Source organism: Osmerus mordax, chromosome 18 (genome assembly GCF_038355195.1).
Source record: "Osmerus mordax isolate fOsmMor3 chromosome 18, fOsmMor3.pri, whole genome shotgun sequence".
In the NCBI taxonomy this organism is placed as follows: Eukaryota; Metazoa; Chordata; class Actinopteri; order Osmeriformes; family Osmeridae; genus Osmerus; species Osmerus mordax.
In genome coordinates this window covers 3,815,501-3,835,200 of record NC_090067.1, presented here as the reverse complement: position 1 = coordinate 3,835,200, position 19,700 = coordinate 3,815,501, and the positions used below count along the sequence as shown (strand labels likewise).

Below are 19,700 nucleotides of genomic sequence, written 5' to 3'. Positions count from 1 at the left end.
GACTGTCTCCTCAGGAACAGAGGGAGGACACGCTGACACCACGTCTCACGGTACGAGACCACGGAACTCCAAACCCACCCTCACTCACCCCTCACTCACCCCACACTCACCCCTAACCCACCCTAACCCACCCCTCACTCACCCCTAACCCTAACCCACCCCTCACTCAGCCCTAACCCACCCTAACCCACCCCTTACTGACCCCTCACTCAGCCCTCAATCACCCCACACTCACCCCTAACCCACCCTAACCCACCCCTCACTCACCCCTAACCCTAACCCACCCCTCACTCACCCCTAACCCACCCTAACCCACCCCTCACTCACCCCTAACCCTAACCCACCCCACACTCACCCCTAACCCACCCTAACCCAGCCCTCACTCACCCCTAACCCTAACCCACCCCTCACTCAGCCCTAACCCACCCTAACCCACCCCTCACTGACCCCTCACTCAGCCCTCACTCAGCCCTCACTCACCCCTAACCCACCCCTAACCCACCCCTCACTCACCCCTAACCCACCCCTAACCCACCCCTCACTCACTCACTCACCCCTAACCAACCCTAACCCACCCACCCCTCACTCACCCCTCACCAACCCTAACCCACCCACCCCTCACTCACCCCTCACCAACCCTAACCCACCCACCCCTCACTCACCCCTAACCCTAACCCACCTCTAACCCACCCCTAACCCACCCCTCACTCACTCACTCACCCCTAACCCACCCCTAACCCACCCCTCACTCACTCACTCACCCCTAACCAACCCTAACCCACCCACCCCTCACTCACCCCTCACCAACCCTAACCCACCCACCCCTCACTCACCCCTAACCAACCCTAACCCACCCACCCCTCACTCACCCCTAACCAACCCTAACCCACCCACCCCTCACTCACCCCTCACCAACCCTAACCCACCCACCCCTCACTCACCCCTAACCCTAACCCACCCCTCACTCAGCCCTCACCCTAACCCACCCACCCCTCACTCACCCCTAACCAACCCTAACCCACCCACCCCTCACTCACCCCTCACCAACCCTAACCCACCCACCCCTCACTCACCCCTAACCAACCCTAACCCACCCACCCCTCACTCACCCCTAACCAACCCTAACCCACCCACCCCTCACTCACCCCTCACCAACCCTAACCCACCCACCCCTCACTCACCCCTAACCAACCCTAACCCACCCACCCCTCACTCACCCCTCACCAACCCTAACCCACCCACCCCTCACTCACCCCTAACCAACCCTAACCCACCCACCCCTCACTCACCCCTCACCAACCCTAACCCACCCACCCCTCACTCACCCCTCACCCTAACCCACCTCTAACCCACCCCCTGCAGCGGCTGTTGCTATATGCAGTAAGGCAGATGCACACTACCCCTGTCAAGGTACTTGAGTCATGTCATGATATGACAGGCTAAATTGCATAAACGATTAACGCTTTTCTGCTGTTTCTTCAGGTTCAGAGGCACCTGAGATGGAGTTCAACGGTAACACTGCAGACAACAAATACCCCCCACATTTTCTAATCATTCAACAATCGCTAACATTTATCGAATTACGGCTCCATTCTACCTTTTCTGTGAGCTGTTGGTTGTAATGTGACTGGTGAGATCTATCATCCATCCCTTATTAATGACTCCTGAGTAACAGCCAATGGATTTCACGGGATCACTTTCTTTCTCAGGTAATGGTCACAAGCTGCTGAATGGAGCCCTTGAGAATGGCCATTCAGGTGAGCAAACAGGAAGCAGGGTATGACAGGATGGAGGATGAGGGCATGGAGCTGGGGGCTGCGGGGAGAAGGCAGGAAGAAGGGAAGAGAGGATGAAGAGGAGAGGAGGGCAGGGCAGGGGGACAAGAAGAGGAGGAGTGGAGGAAGAGGAGAGGTGGAAGAGAGGGCGGGAGGAGGAGAGGAGGAAGAGGAGAACAGGAAGGAAGGAAGGAAGGATGAGGGCGGGAGGGAGAGGGGAGGAGAAAGAGAAGGCAGAAGGAAGCGAGGAGGCGAGGACGAGGGCAGAAGATAGGAAACCTAACCCCAGGGCGTGATGAGGGAGGCAGCAGCGTTTCTGAAGTCCAACTGCTTGTGTCTCAGCCTTAGGCACGGACCCGTTCAATGATGGAACCGCTCACACAGACTCCACAGCAGGTAGGTCTAGTCTCATATGAGAGAAAAGATTATCAATAATTCCGTTGACAGCATGAGACAGACTGCATCGTATAGCTAAGTGGTAGGGTCTAACACTGCAGGTTTAAATCCCTGTTGCTTTGGATAAAAGCTAGATGAAATCCTTTGATTGTTTATCGCCTTGACACCTGTAAACATTTCGTGTGGGTTCTTTTCTCCAGGTGCTCTTGAGCCGTTTGGTACCGATTCTCACCTGGACTATACAGGTGAGTGTCCAGGTGAGGGTGCTATTGTTTTTCCAGTTCTGGTATGATCCGTTCTGTGTCCATGATCACGTCACTCAGCTCATGCTCTTCCCCAGGCATCATAGATGAATCCAGTCATGACTTCCTCATTGGGTTGATGGGTGAGTTCATCTCAATATCTCCTCTAATGGCATGGTGTGGTCATGGTTGTGTTCATGGTTGTGCTTATGGTTGTGGTCATGGCTGTGTTTGTAGGTGGAGTTGATCCCTTCGGTCCAGACATTCACATTGACACAGGTACGGTCACTTGAAGTGGATAAGATAGCTTCATGAACACTCATGTACCACTCATCAGTGCCAATGTTCCCTCCCACCATTAGAACCCAGAACTGATGAATGATTCCTGTGATTGATTCAAACTGATTCAAACTAATTCAAACTGATTCAAACTGATTCATAATGTCTAATGCTCCTTGATCTGCCAGCAGAACACACAGGACTGTTACCACACTTTGATTCCACAGGTAAGTGTCCTCAGCCTGACTTCCAACACAGTTCCCAGTCCATCATGCAGTATGTTCAAATTCCCTTAGACCATGTCAATATTTTCCATATCTCTCTCCTCTAGGTGTGGATCTGGAGCCGGAGGCAGATCTCGATCTGCTGTCCAGTAGCAGCCCATATCCAGATGCCCATCCAGGTACTGAATGCTGTTGTTCTAGCTCACTAATGACCAGGTACCAGTAATCTCACCAGGTACCAGTTATCCTATTAGACACCAGTTATCCTACCATGTACCAGTTTTCCTACTAGGTACCAGTTATCCTATTAGGTACCAATCATCCTACCTGTACAATATTATTATATTAAACAGAAATATTAGGGTTATGGTATGTCTCACTTATTATATATGAAGAGTTCCCTGGAGTGCACACAAAGAACATGATTTAGGGTGATAAATATAAACTGAGATATCTGTTGTTGCTAAATAATACCTCAGATCATTTGTAACCTACAGTTCTGAAATCATATTTAATTAAATCTGTCATTTTGCAATACTTCCATGTAATAAAATGTACATATAAATAATAAGGTGAGCAGTGTGACTTGAACTGAGTTAAAAGGGTGGGATAGGCCAAATTTCGAGTTAACTGTGATTTATAAAGGGAATTCTGTATGAGACGTACGTACTCACTGTGTCATAAATCAGAATATCTTTTGTGAGGTCTTTCTGTGCTTTGTCGCTACGCCACTTTTGACGTGAATCCTCCGCAGTTTTATGAATGAGACCGCTGCTCTTCTCACAGGAGACCACCTGGACCTTCCTGACCAATCAGAACCTGACCACTCATCTCCAGGCTCCTCCCCCGACCATGTCTCAGGCTCAGACGACCCTCCTGCAGCAGACACAGGTCAGTGGGACCTGGCATGAAAGCTTACCTTTATAGCTAGTTCAGTGGTATTCTGGAAATTGCAACACAGGCTTGTTGAGGTCAACGAAGACTAATTGAGATCTAGGCAGGCTATTTAAAGTCGAGGCAGGATAGATGAGGTTGAGGCAGGATAGTTGACACGCTAGTGCACTAGTAAAGACTGTGGACTACAGTCTTTTGGCTCTATGCGTCACTGACATGATGTAAAAGTGTATTGTCATCATGCATTCCTATAGGCATGGGAGATTACGCTGGCCACATGGATGCTCCAGGTAAGTCTAAAAACGCCCCAGTATCTGGTGCCTGTTAACCGTTTCTGCTAATGAATGTTCATAGCCAGGACGTTTATAACAACCTCACCCTCAGTTTTGGTCTACAGACGCAGCATCTGTGATATCACTTCCAGATCATTTACACATAGATTACCCTGGTAAGATCACACACACATGTACGATACCACACCAAACATCAGAACAATTCCTCCACCCAGCACCAATTATAAACACATTCCCCTGTCCGTCCAGATGTCTCCAGCACAGACTCAGCTGACTCTAATGGTAAGGTATGAGTTAACTGTGGCCCAAACATCATATGCTATTGCTGTACATTTAATATCTGCATTAAAACAGGTGGATTGAAAGAAATAGCATGTTTTCACGGGTATATATGTATGTTGCAGGGAATGGTCGACAGAGTCTGGTTATTGACACCCATGGAGGTACGAAACATCCTGCATTAGTGACAGTTCTATCACACATCCTACTTTAGTGACTGCATTTTAGCAACATACAGTATGCTACATTAGTGACAGCACTATAGCATTATACCCTGCATTAGTGACAGCACAATGTAGAAATATTGCTTATATCTGGTTCCTAGGAGACCACCATGTTGATGATCACATCCACATCACGGGGACCATCGCAGGTAGGAATGGATCTCCAGACTAGTACTCCAGACAGGATCTCTAGACTAGTACTCCAGACAGGATCTCTAGACTAGTACTCCAGACAGGATCTCCAGACTAGTACTCCAGACAGGATCTCTAGACTAGTACTCCAGACAGGATCTCTAGACTAGTACTCCAGACAGGATCTCTAGACTAGTACTCCAGACAGGATCTCTAGACTAGTACTCCAGACAGGATCTCTAGACTAGTACTCCAGACAGGATCTCTAAACTAGTACTCCAGACAGGATCTCTAGACTAGTACTCCAGACAGGATCTCTAAACTAGTACTCCAGACAGGATCTCTAGACTAGTACTCCAGACATGATCTCTTGACAAAACCTCTAGATGACATATTTAGACTGGATCTCCAGACAGGATCTCCAGGTAGAGAGCACAATATCTCCAGCTAAGAACACAAACACGGTGTCACACCAGATTATCCACTAGCACCAGGGGATAGGTGTAGCGTTATTCTAGTGATAAAAACGTCTGCTAAAGGAATAGATTCACATCATCACGGCACACTTTCCAGTCTACTCGGTCGTAACTGTCTGTTGATGTTGGCTAACATTTGGTTTCTTCACATGATTAGCCACTGTCCTGGTAGATGGTGTGGACGATGTTTACACCTCCACGCCTGCACCAGGTACAGGCCTCGCCTCTCTCCTCTCCCGCACCTCTCTGACAGGGTCGCAACCCTAACCCTTCCCAGCATCCCCGTGTCGCGAAGCGTCTAAACCTTATTTGGCGTCACATGGTCACAAGAGTACGCGTCAAAACTCGTTTTAATCTTCTGTTCCGCACTCTCTTTCTTTGTTTCGTCCCTTCCCTTCGTCCACCCTGCCCCCCCCTCCCCCTCCCCCATGTGTAGTGCTGGGAGACGTCCACAGTTCCACTGCCTCGGACGCTCCAGGTTGGTTCAGCTCTGCCCCCTCTCCCTGCCTCCCTCCTCACTACACAGTTCCTCCCTCCACCACCCCCACCACCCCCCCGTCCCTCACCTCCCCCCCCCCGTCCCTCTTTGACCATCCCTCTGCATCCGTTTCCACCAATCTAACATCTCCAGTGTTTGTCCCAGGGGCTGATGATGTCACAGTGACCAGTGGACTTCTGAACTTTACAGGTCAGTCAGGTCTTGATGAAGTCTCCTTCCCCTTATCTCACTCCCTCCCAAAGGTTGAATAGTACGTTTGCTTGGGAGTCTGTTCAGTGGTCATTTTTTTTTTTCATCTCCGCAGAATCCGAGTTTGGATTAGGACATAATGTCACAGGTACCCCTGCTAATAAAGAGAGTCAGAATGACCGTGATAGTGACTTGGTTTATGGCTGTGATAATGACTATAATCATAACTGTAATAATGACTGTGGATTGTGACTACCCATCAGGTACTAACCTGATGGGTGTTGTAATGATTACGATTCATTACATGATGATTGCATTATCACGATTGATAATGATTGCTGGAAATTGTTATAATGATTGACGGGGTCTGTGGGGCTGTGAGGATGACTACGATGAGTCTGTGATAATGACTGTGATGGTACTGTGATAAGATCTTTGATAATGACAAAAATATGGGACTTGCACTGTGTGACTTGTAGGAGCTGGAGATTTTCACATTGTTGTCGACCACACAGAGTCATCAGGTGAGTAGAACATGTGGCCCTCTATGAATACATAACCATAACCATTGAATACATTATCTTAACATTATATTATTGTGATGGCCTGTGATGTCACAGTTACAGGGGTTCCGAGCAACACTTTTCCCCAGACTGATGCTGTAGGCACTCACACGGCAACAGACACGGCAACAGACATGGCAACAGGCACGGCGACAGACACGGCAACAGACATGGCAACAGGCACGACAACAGACACGACAACAGACATGGCAACAGACAAAGGTGCTGACTACAGACCCTGTTGTGTTCACTACTGACCCTAACTCTGGTCTGTTCACTACTGATAAGATCGTCGGCAGCTCTCTGAGAGTCCTTCTCTGTTTGATGTTGCAGGAACAGCGGACCCACAAGCTGCCCGTGGTTCCAGTGAGTTTCCTCCAGACCAGGCCCATAGTTACAGAGAGCAGTGTGTGTCAGGACAGACTGGGGGGCTAGGTCGTGGCATCATCAAGTTGTCCTGTTTGTGACGGGGTTGTTAGAAAGGAGTTTGTAGTATCACGTTTTCCTTTCTTTGTGATTAGGTTTTTTAAGGGGTTAAGTAAGGTGTGTGTGTTTATGCCTCTATGCGTGTGTATGTCTATGTGTGTGTATGTGTGTGTCTGTGTGTTGACATCATGTGTCTGTTTCACTCAGGTCAGCCTGCTGGAACAGAACAGTCACAGCTGGCTGGTAAGCTTCATGAGAGTCCTAGTTAGTCAACAATAAACACCCACACACGTGCCCTTACACACACACATTCACACACCCACTCACACACCCAAACACCCACCAGACGGCTCTAGGAGCGGGCTGGTGAGGCTGCAGGTTGTTCCTCAGGCAACAGAGGTGGTTCCTCAGGGAACAGAGATGGTTCCTCAGGGAACAGAGATGGTTCCTCAGGGAACAGAGGTGGTTCCTCAGGGAACAGAGGTGGTTCCTCAGGGAACAGAGGTGGTTCCTCAGGGAACAGAGATGGTTCCTCAGGGAACCGAGGTGGTTCCTCAGGGTACCGAGGTGCTTCCTCATGGAACAGATGCTCAAGGGTTCTTCTCTTCTCTCGGTTTTGTTTGTTCTCTCCAGTTCCAGCAGCTGAACAGTACAACACATCTGGTCAGGGTCCTGAAGGTAGGCGTCTTCACCTTCACCTACACAATCCTACATACAGTCCTGCTCCACACCCAGGCCTGCTACACAGTTACATATACAGTCCTGCTACACACAGTTGCATATACAGTCCTGCTACACACACAGCCCTGCTACACACAGTTACATATACGGTCCTGCTACACACACAGCTCTGCTACACACAGTTACATAAACAGCCCTGCTACACACAGTTACATATACACTCCTGCTACACACACAGCCCTGCTACACACAGTTACATATACAGTCCTGCTACACACACAGCCCTGCTACACACAGTTACATATACAGTCCTGCTACACACACAGCCCTGCTACACACAGTTACATATACAGTCCTGCTACACACACAGCCCTGCTACACACAGTTACATATACAGTCCTGCTACACACACAGCCCTGCTTCACAGTGCAAAACACTGTTACTCACAGTCCTGCTACATATTGTACACAGCGTCCTGCTATATACAGGAACATGTACACTGTCTGAGGTAAGATAAGGTCACCTGTTCAAAAAGGAAGTTCCGTAGATTCTATACAGGAAGTCCTTTAGATTTCTTACAGGAAAGGTTTTATACGAAAAATGTGTTAGATTGTGATTGATGTGTTTAATGATAGCAGCTCAAGTGAGTCCTCATGCTGCTTCAGCAGAATCATGGTTCTTCTTGTGACCTAGCAGTCAGGAATGGCTTCCCAGGCAGGACGTTAGAACTATGCACTTCTGATTCTCGACTTTCTGCTACTGATTCTTGATGTTCTCTACACGTAACTGTATGTCACTTTGAAGAAAAGCTTCTTCCAAATGAATAAAATGTTGAATGTGATATCTGTGTAGACGTCTACCTCTACCCTCCTACCAGCTGAGCCTCCCTGAGTTCTGTGATATTGTCTGATGCTCCTGAAGGTGCAGAAGATGTGGAACTGGAGGATACCTGCTGACTTCCACATGAAGCCCAGGGTCCACTTCCTGCGTTATCGTTTCCAATGCACGGACCAATCAGCACAGCAGCCTCCCAGTGACCCCGCCCACCAGCAATAGTCCTCTGTGTCTGTGTGTTTGTTTGAACTATTTAAACTTAAATATGACACTGTAAATTCAATTTCTACACTCTTGTTAATAACTCCCTTTCCATGTCCCTGCGCAAGAAGACGATGTGAGAAACTTGTTTCAGATGAAAGGAGTCCCAATGAAAGGATTATCCCCTCCCTCTAAAAACTGTTGTACAAAACTCAAAAATTGAATTCATCTTTGTGGTTTGTTATATTCTAAAGTACTGTATTTCCATATTTAGAGAATGTGAGAAATATGCAACTTCAGTGTCAGAATTGTACATTTCTAAATGTATGTCAGCGTAAACATTAAAAGTAACTTCTATTTTGAACATCAAACTCTTTCTTGCTCCGTCTTATTCTAACTCTTCTCAGTTTAATGACAGCTAACTGTATAAAACTCAAACCCAAGTCCCTGTGTCTATTCAACACTTAATGAAAGACACAGGCAGTGGTTTTATTTTAATGAAAGACACAGGCAGTGGTTTTATTTCAAAACAGTCATGTTTATTTGAAACATACCCTTCACAAAATATTGTTCTCATGCGCAGTTAGCAAATCTCAGGTTATGCCAGTCATTGGTTATGGTCAAAGTACTCAACTGTCCATTTTGGTACACACAGACCCACCACATCCCTGTCTGCAACTGTAATTAGACTCCACTACACACACTGGGACTATACTCCATCCCACTGAGGGACTAGGGTTATGGACAAGGACTAGGGTTGTGAACAGTTATGGACTAGGGATATGGACAAGTGACCAGGACTACAGACATTTACTAGGGCTAGAGATATGGACTAAGGATGTGGAGTAGGGAAGTGGACTAGGGCTAGGCACTGAGGATGTGGAGTAGGGAAGTGGACTAGGGCGGGTGATTGAGACAGACGAAACAGAAGGAGCAGAGGGTGGAGACCAACCTCTGGAACTGTTGAAATGTTCAAGGTGACAGAAGGCCCGTCTACACAACTATGATCCTTCTACTGACAATAGGTGAAAGAAATGTATATTCTTCACAAATCAATACTCTGCATAAGTGGAGGCTATTTATATTATTACAAAATAAATATTTTGATGGTCAAGCAGAACAGTGTGTCCATGAATACCTGTGAGTACCGACATACAGAGAGACCCAGTGGATCCCATAGAAACCCAGTGGATCCCAGAGAAACCCAGTGGATCCCATAGAGACCCAGTGGATCCCAGAGAAACCCAGTGGATCCCATAGAAACCCAGTGGATCCCAGAGAGACATGGATATGCAAACATGAACAAATGCCAAACCCACAGTGTATCTAACATGCAGCACAAAGAATATAGAATGTTGTAAAATAACTACTTTTTTAAAATAACCCAATAATCCAAACAAGCAGGACAGACACTAGGAGAGGAGGAATTGGACAGAAAGTAGAGAAACTAAATCACAAGGATCAATGAGGAGTAACAAAATCTGGTAAATTCTGGAGTCTAAATCTGTAGTCTATCCTATCTTGGAGCTCTGTGAACCACGCCTGGAACTGGACACGGCCTGGGGTATTGTGGGTAAAGACTGCATCAGGCCGGTGGCATTGTGGGTAAAGACTGCATCAGGCCAGGAGCATTGTGGATAGACTGTAGGGATTTCAACCAGCTGACTGCAATTCTGCTCAAGAACTTGAGGACATTTCCCCAGTTGGACATGGCTGTATAAAACAGAGACATCCCTATATAAAAGCAGCACAGCGAGAGTCTCTGGGCGACAGGATGCAGAGGAGCGTCTAGGAGAGTCCAGGCTGGGGGGGTGAGGGCGTCTGGAAGTCGGAGGAGAGCAGGGAGAAGGTGGGGTCATCAGGGATGTAGTAGGAGTCTCCCTCCAGCTGCAGCAGAGAGGGCAGGTCCCCCACGCTGCTCTCGGGCTCGGGGTCGCCTGGCTCCGGCAGCACCAGCGGCGAGGCTGTGTACTGCACCAGCTGCTTACCTGCACAAACATGTAGTGATGCGGTCTCCACTCTCACAGGGTCACAGGTGTGACTGGGCACATGTATGTGGCTGTGTGTGTGAAGGGGGATGTGTGTGTGTGGTGTGTGAAGGAAGGTGTGTGTGAGGGTGGTGTGTGAAGGGAAGTGTCTGGGTGCTAACCTGAGTCCTCGATAGGCTCCCCCACCCTGGGAGGCTCAGGTGACAGCAGGTCCCGAATCTGAAACATACAAGTGGGACTGTGATACACACACAGGGCTAGGAAGCATTAGCTAGATGGTTAAATTAGCAAGATTAGCATGTGTGCTAAAGGGATAGGCAAGGTTAGCTAAAGGGCTAGGCAGGGTGAGCAAGAAAGCTAGGCAGGGTTAGCAGGTGCGCTAAGGAGCTAGGTAGGGTTAGCTACAGGGAGTGGCTGGGCAGGGCTAGCTAGCTAAAGGGCCAGGTAGTGTTTGCTGGGAGGACTAACTCACACTGTCCAGGCTTGTGTCCAGGTCAAAGTCATTGTTGGGCATGGGTGAGCTGAAAAACTGAAACACACCATCAAGAAGACATTACATTAGTATTCATCCACTCAGAAGAAGCTTTCATTGAAATTGTCATAATAGTACATGCACACCACAGACTAAGTAGGTGAGACGTTACTTCAAATAAAGGGGAGGATTCAAAGTTGATGTTCTGGGCATTGAGGATGGTCTGTAGGCTCTCCAAGCCGTTGTCGATGCTGTCCAGGTGATCGTTTAGCTCGAGCCTGCAAGATAGAGAGACCGGAATTATAAACGGCATTGGAATGTAAACCGCGGACCTATGCTCACGAGAGAGTACTTGACCAGACACACTGTCGCAGCGGACAGCTTGGATAGCTATCTAACTAGATAACATTCCCAATAAGGGTGAACACTCAAATTATAAACTATAGACCATCGCATTACACATATCAAAACAGAACAAACACAACAATAGAACTCCAAACAATGCTTATTTAACTAAGCTAATGCCCTTAACTTAGTAGCTTTTCAGCTTGCCGCAATGCATTCTGGGTACCAAGAGCAATGCACGAGTATAGGCGATCTTACAGCATTGTGTAACACACTTCGGTTGTGGATAATATGTCAAGAAAGAAAACCAAGTCACTCATTTAGTGGCTGAATCCATTGTTATGTCTACAAAATTATTTTAGATATAGTATAAGCTTAGCTAGCTTGCAAATCCTGAGGATAACCCACTGTAGCAGACCTTTCTATGTGACAACGGACAAGGGTGTTTTGTCCCTCGGGAGTTGCCGTAGGCTTGATACTGAAAGCATTACATGAAATCTGTGAGGGCTGTTCGAATGGCGATGTCAAGAAGAGTAAAATACAAAATGAAAAGAGACCGCGTCCGTGTCTTATTGTCCACACGATCATATACAATTATATCTAAAACAAACTTACAAAGAGCTCGGTTACACTACCAAAGTTGAATTAGTAATGTTGTTAGCGATGCTAGCGTTATTTTGCTAGCTAGCCTATGACATTTCACTGGGTCTTGCAGCTGTTTGATTAACTGAAATTATTATGAAATGTTATGTTCTACTAGCCATTTGCCTACTTTAGCAAGTCACTGTATTTCCAAGCCCTGATAATATGACTGAGACGACACAGTAAATAATTCCCCTTTCAAGTAATAAGCCCCCGTTCAAGTGTTGAGCATTAAATTAGCTGCACGGTCTGTAGAGATCTTGAGACGAAGACACTTTTTTTGTTCTAAAACTGGACTATAAACCGCTTAGAAATATAAGACGCACACGAAAACTGTAAAATCGGAGTACAAACCGCGTCTTATTTTCCGAAAATTACGCTACACCTGGGGGGAAGTTATACCTGGGGGATTACACCAGGGAGATTACACCTGGGGGAGGTTAGACCTGGGAGATTACACCTGGGGGATTACACCAGGGAGAAATTAGACCAAGGAGATTACACCTGGGGGAGATTACACATGGGGGGAGTACACCAGGGGGATTACACATGGTGGAGGTTAGACCTGGGGGATTACACCAAGGAGATTACACCTGGGGGAGGTTAAACCTGGGGGGATTATACCAGGGAAATTACCGTATTTTACGGAAAATAAACTGCATCGTATATAAACCGCACCCCTACAGAATGAGGACTTTGAGTTTGTAAATCGGAGTATAAACCGCACTGGAATATAAACTGCACTTTCACTTTCATTACGAATCATTCCTCTTTCAAGTAATAAGCCCCCGTTCAAGTGTTGAGAATTAAATTAGCTGCACGGTCTGTAGAGATCTTGAGACAAAGCCACTTTTTTGTTCTAAAACCGGACTATAAACTGCTTCGAAATATAAACCGCACAAGCACAAGAAAACTGTAAAATCAGAGTACAAGCCGCGGCTTATTTTCCGTAAAATACGGTACACCTGGGGAGGAAGTTAGACCTGGGGGATTACACCAGGGAGATTACACCTAGGGAGGTTAGACCTGGGGGATTGCACATGGGGGAGGTTAGACCTGGGGGATTACACCAGGGAGATCACACCTGGAGGATTAGACCTTGGGGATTACACCAGGTAAATTATACCTGGGGAGGTTAAACCTGGGGGATTACACCAGGGAGATTACACCTGGGGGAGATTACAAGTGGGGGGATGGGGATCATACCTGGGGGGGTATGGAGGTTTAGGATTAGAAGCAATACACATCTTCCCTGTTTACAAAGAGCGGTTGCTGTGGTTGGCAATAACCACTGTCCCAATACAAACACTGAACGGAATTACAAAAAGGGTGAAACTACAACCAGGTGAACATCCTAACTGTTGGCTGATGACAGTGCTTCAGGGTTTACGGTAATAGTGGGGCTATCACTGTACGGTGTCTACGGTGTGGTGTGTCTATAGGGTGCATTTGATACGGTGTCTAGGGTGTGGCGGGCCAGCTGACATGCTAACCCCAGATGATGCCTGAGCTGTGGAGACGAAGTGGAGGAGGGGCTGGGGATGAGGAGGGAAACATCTGACACCTGGGCAGAACTGAAACATAGAAGCACAACAACTAGACTGTAGACCTAGAACTAGACAGAATAGACACTGTCCCAGCTATAACTAGACAGAATAGACACTGTCCCAGCTATAACTAGACAGAATAGATACCGGCCCAGCTAGAACTAGACAGAATAGACACTGCTGTCCCAGCTAGAACTAGACAGAAAAAAAACTAGACAGAAAGCCGCATATCAGTCTGCGAATGCTAAAGATACCTGAGAATGATAGCTCACATAACTGGGGTAAACTGGTTCAAAACTCTGATTGTAACTGGGGTTCACTGGTTCAAAACTCTGGTTGTACTGTAACTGGGGTTGAAGAGGCGACTTAGTTGGCCCGTCCCTGGATTCACACCTGCCTGTGTCCATCTGGGTGCTATTGGACAAGTGTGCATGTGTGTGTGTGTAGTTGGAGCAGGGTTAGAGGGGGTAGGACTCTCACTTGTCAATACAGGCGACACTGAGACACGTCTGATCTGTGAGGGCGGAGTTAGGGGCAGGGCTGGGCTCGCTCTCCTGCAGGATGGAGTTGATGAGGGTAGTGGGAGAAAGGGGTGTGTCTGCTGGAAGCCCCGCCTGGGCAGAACATGGCTCCTCCCCCCCAGGACTGGATGGCTCCTCCTTGACAAGCACCCGTGGGCTGCTGGAACTGAACGCATAACAACCAGGGTTAACCAGGGATAACAACCAGAGATCACAACAAGGTTATATAGGGTTAACCAGGGGCAGGGTTAGGGTTAACACACAGGTTAACAGGCTCTCAGGCCAGGGCTCCAGACTGCGACCAAATAGTTGCATTTTGCGACAGTGCAAGCATTTTTTACAAGCACTCGCGCATGTGCGACCTACAAATTTGGAATTTATTGGGTGTGCACAACGTCAGCACACGTTAGCAACGATGCATAGATACAACGTTCTAGTAAGACAGCGATATCAGCGAGTCCTCAGCATTAGTACCGTAGCTAAAAGTCTAGGAAAGTTTAGGCTATTTTTCGCTAGGTACCTATACACCTAGCTAAAAGTCTTGGAAAGTTTAGGCTATTTTTCATTAGGTTCCTACGAACATGTATTAATCTGCCAGACAAGTGGGTTTCCCTTTGTTCTTTTGGTGAGCAGTTTCACGAGCCCTTCTTACACGGCGTCATGGAGCCGAGCAGCTAAATACTTATTTAACACTAGCGTTGCTACTGTATCCCTGCCAGTGTTTGTGCTGTTATACTCGGCATGTATCGTGTGGTGGTGTCGGAGGACTGATCGAAAAGCGCATCATACATTTAAGTCATTTAGCTAAGACTTGCATGTACAGTACGTAATGTCACATTAAATAATGTATTTAAACTCAAGATTATGTGGTGCGTCACTGTATATCAGTTGTAAAAATGTCAGTAAAAAAACTGACCCATCTGCAACCGACGCAAGCACACCCCACAATTTCCCCAGAAATTGTACCAGGGGCGATTCTAGGATCAGACCTTTAGAGACCCCAATGAGAATGACATGAATACAGTGCCTTGCAAAAGTGCTAAACCCTCTTGCTAATATAAATCCCCAATTTCACTGGATAACAATTAATACATTTATGTATTATTATGCAAAATATTGAATGAATGAAAAAACTAAGGATGTCCCTTTCTTCATGAACTACCAGCATCAAATGATAATAAACAATATATTCTTTATTATTTTATTATTATTTTTAGGGGTGCTGAGATGAAATTTAGGGGTGCTTGAGCACCCATAAAAAGGGTCTAAAATCGCTATTTTCTGCTTGCGCTCCTACAATTATCAGTCAGGGGCTACTGTGCTCCTAATAAAAAAAGTTAGTCTGGAGCCCTGTGTCAGGCTATTACTGAACTGCGCCCACACGTGGATACAGAGCGTTACAAAACAAAAGAGTGACATGAATGAAGCTTGTTTATTGTGTGGTGGTCATGGCACTAACCTGTCCTCCAGCCAATCGCTGTTGTCCTCCACAGGGCTGGGTGTGGCCTGGTCAGTGATGTCAGAGATGATGGGTCCAGACTTTAGAGGAGCTTCTGTCTGGAACAGGTTCACAGCGCTGAAAGCACTGCCAGGCGCCTGCACACCCGCGCAGACACACAAGGGCACATGTTATTGGCCATTATCTGAACAAACCAAAATAGATTATGCAGTATGATGTCATGCTATGCTGTGCTAAGTTTGGCTCCAGGACTCCTAGATAGAAGTTCATGCTAAGCCAAGATAAATTAGGCCCCAGGACTCAGAACACACTATGCTATGTTAAACTACTCTCCAGCACTCAGGACAATACCATGCTATGCAAAGCTATGCGCCAGGACTCATTGAGAACCCTATGCTATGCTAAGATAGGCTAGGCTCCAGGACTCACGGAGATGACTGGGGAGGCCTGCAGGGGCTCCAGAGAGTACTGCCGGCTGAACTTGGGTAAGGAGTGGGCGGAGCTGCTGTCGTTCAGCATCAGCGGTCTGCAGAGGGGACAGCGGTCACATGACCACGTAAGCAGGTCCAGTCATCATAACCTCACAATCTCCAACCCCAAACCCCCCCCCCCTCTCAACAACATAGCAGGTCAAATCGTTTGATACCCTTCCCCACTGAAACTATAGACAAGGGGACTTTCCACACGCACGGTGCACCTCGCTTTGGATAAATGCTACATAATAAAGATGCTAATGTCACATACATCTTCCTCTTCATCCCCAGCACTCTGTTGGACTGAACCAAGGTCACCAGGAACTGGATCAGCTGTGGACGCAGAAGGGGTGAAACAGGGTGAGACGGGATGAGAGTGCGAGACAGGCTCACAGGATGAGACCCTGGTTACCACAATATATACGTGTGTGTGTGTGTGTGGGGGTGTGTGTGTTTACCTTGTTAACGACTTTCTGCTGGTGGGTGTGTTTCTGCCTTAGACTGGCCACTTCCCTCCAGAGAGCCTCGTTCTCACTGTGCACACACACACACATTGGACAAACGCATTTTAAACATGCGTAAGTGTGTGTGGCATGCAAGTTATTTGTTGTTGATGTATGCATGTGTCCTCCCCCCCCCCCTCCGCTCACTGTTTCATGGCGATGATCTTGGAGTCAATGTTTTCCTGCTTGCCCCTCATGTGCTGCACGTCAGTCAGGATCTTGGACACGTCATCCGTGCTGATCTTCAGGTCCTCCTGCTTCAGACTGGACACCTGGGAGACCACACGGCACATTTAGCAGGTAGCGTGCACACACACATACACACATACACACACACGAGCATTGATCCTGAAGGAGCAGTCTGGCCCTGCTTGTCAAAGATTCTGGCCTGGCCAGATTATACATTCAGATTACCAGATCCTCAAGGATTTAATCCCCAGATGGTAGACCATGCTGGCTCCAGATTAGCTATTCCGACATGATGTCCCCTCAGACACAGAGAGAAGGAAGGAAGAGTCTCGACAGAAGAAAGCACAGCAACAGACAGAGAACGGACAGAAGAGAGACTGAAACAAAGGAGACAGAGAGAGAGGCAGAGAGAGAGAGAGAGAGACAGGAACAAACAAGAGACAGCAAAACAGAGAGAAAGAGAGAGACACACAGAACAAGCATATCTGTCAGGCAGACTGTACGTTTGTGACTTTGCGTTTGATGTTCTCCAGAAGGTGCTCCTGTCCTCGGAGGAAGTCAGGGTGCTGGAACTCTGTGTCGTCCCTCTCCGGCTTCAGCAGGCCGCCGTGCTCGATGTGCACCACCTTCCGGAAGCCGTCTGGACAGACACACAGGGGTACCTGGGATTTAGAATCCAACTCTTTTCTACAATTCCAACAATATGTTATGCAACCGCCTTTTATTTAAAGTGACTTGAAGTACTGTGGGGGAATGCAGACCTGCGATCTCTTGATTTGCATTCAGGTGCTCTAGCCTATCACAAGGCTATACCTAGTTCTAGCTAGTCCTAGGGGTCAACTCCATCACATGACACAATTATAACACAGAAATATTCCATTACAAAACACAACATTGAATTACACTACACATTTCAGTTCCATGAGGGGGGTGTACGTCAGTGTCGTTGAGCTACCGGAGGGGGGAGGAGCTACAGGAGGGGGAAGGAATGTGATAGCTGTTTGGTATAGGCTGTTACTGTACAAGTCAGAGGTGTCCTTTCTTTATGTCTGTAATGTTGCTCTGAAGGACAGATCAACGTCGCCACAGCTTTGTACCTTCATACTGTCTCTACATGGGGCTACATCAGTATCCCTATGTTTTCTTTTGTTAATCCTTGTTTTGTTCAAATCAAAACCAAACAAGTCATACTTATTTCCTTTGAAGTTTCTGTGTACATTCTAAAAAATTTTGGCCATGTTGCCCAGTCCAAAACGAGGGGTGAGGACACACAAAGTTTGAGGAGACACGAAGGGTGAGGAGACAGGAGGGTGAGGAGACACGAAGGGTGAGGAGACAGGAGGGGGAGGATACTCACACATGTTGAGCTGGCGGACAAAGCTGGCCATGTTGTTGTGTTTGAAGAACTTCGGCAAAACCTCTTTGGAGAAGCGGCCCTGATCGAACACGTGGAAACTATTTCCATTCTGGGACAACATCACAATACCTTAGATTAGCAGATGATTTTATCCAAAGCAACATACCATACAAATAGAAATTACAGCAGAAAGTCAAGAATCAGAAGTGCATCAGTTCCAACAATATTTCAGTGGTCAGAGTCAAAGAACGGTCTGAGTTTTATTTTTGTTCTGTTCTGGGAAGTGAGACAGCATGCCCATCAAGCTCTGGTCAAATCAAGTCTTATTTTAGAGGCCTTTTACAAACAACGTCACAGATGCCTGCAGATAAGCACCCAAACCCGACCTAATACCTCAAACCAATAGCAGCGACGGTCTCTGCTGTGGCCAGGTCTCACACAATACTCGATTAACACTCTAGCTAACATTCCGATAAAGTTAGACACTACCCTCTTCTCCCGATATCCTATGACGCATCTTGCTGTAAGAGTTGTTCCTACGTAGCGAGCCCGTGAACAACTATTTCCAGTAGTTAAGCTGAAGTTGGTTCGTTGTATTTACTTCCGAGTATGTACATATTGAATTGTATTTCTTTATTTAATCACACCGTGTCCCCATATTACAATGTTAACTATTTATATTTTACGCTCTGTACATCTTTGCAACCCCCCTCAAAAATAACAGTTAGCTACAACGCAAAATTACAGTTAGTCACCTTGCAACCTCGAACAGCAGCTGGTTATTTAAGATTCAGAAACGTCTGCGATCAACAGTCAAACACCTGCTTCAAAAGTCTCAAACTCCCAAGTCCCTCAATCCGTTAACGCAGACTAAATAGAATAGCTGACTGGTTACTACTAGCCTAGCTAATTTGCGAACCAGTTCGGCTAACGTGATTCTAGCACAGGCTACCTTAAGCTTAACAACCATTTAGCTATAGCTAATTAGGGAAACTAACTATCATATCGTTAGCTAAACTAATAGCTGGAAGTGGAACCTCACTACCTCACACTAACATTAAACTGCACGCTACACAATGTTAGATAGTATTGATAAATGGCAGCTTATTTGGGCAAGCTAGCTAACCTCGTAGCTTTGCCAGTACACTCTCAGTCGTAGTAACTTACAGGGCTCCAGCAGATGAGTGAATCGGCGTCCGGATCTTCAACTAAAGTCCATAGTTTGGTGAGAAAAGCTGGTACGTTACTGCCGCTGACTATAACACCGCCGGACCCGCCACCGTGGAACTCCATCACAACACAGTCAAAATAAAAAAAATAAAAAAATGCTTGCTAAGTTTACAGCTAGCTAACGAGCTAGGAGACTCCAAAAATAGCCACCGACACAAGGGGGAGCGCTCTAAAGAATAACAAAGCCTAAACAAGCGTAATATTATTGACAGTGCAGTTTAAGCTGTAACTACAACAAAGACGGTTACAGAGTTTCACAGGGTCCAAATATTCAAAACAGTAGCGTATAAGAATGGGACCTTGTATGATCGATAACTAGCTAAAAGAGATGGAAATTTCCATCCAATCTACATGTCTCCCAAGTACG

The 19,700-nt window shown here is 46.9% G+C and overlaps 1 protein-coding gene across 2 annotated transcripts; it reads right to left on the bottom strand.

The window, feature by feature from the left end:
• Positions 1-9,121: 9,121 nt before the first annotated feature.
• hsf1 (heat shock transcription factor 1) lies at positions 9,122-19,681 on the bottom strand. Of its 2 annotated transcripts, XM_067255906.1 has the most exons (14): positions 19,271-19,681; positions 18,104-18,212; positions 17,250-17,386; positions 16,705-16,829; positions 16,513-16,588; positions 16,326-16,387; positions 16,011-16,107; positions 15,582-15,718; positions 14,082-14,288; positions 13,548-13,628; positions 11,240-11,345; positions 11,068-11,124; positions 10,757-10,814; positions 9,122-10,595 (listed from the first exon to the last, which is right to left on the bottom strand). In XM_067255906.1, the coding sequence occupies exons 1-14, from the start codon at positions 19,394-19,396 to the stop codon at positions 10,396-10,398; spliced, it is 1,578 nt and encodes a 525-aa protein (XP_067112007.1). In that variant the 5' UTR covers positions 19,397-19,681; the 3' UTR covers positions 9,122-10,395. The 2 variants fall into 2 exon arrangements, with proteins under 2 accessions (XP_067112007.1, XP_067112008.1); XM_067255907.1 differs by lacking the exon at positions 13,548-13,628.
• Positions 19,682-19,700: the final 19 nt, after the last annotated feature.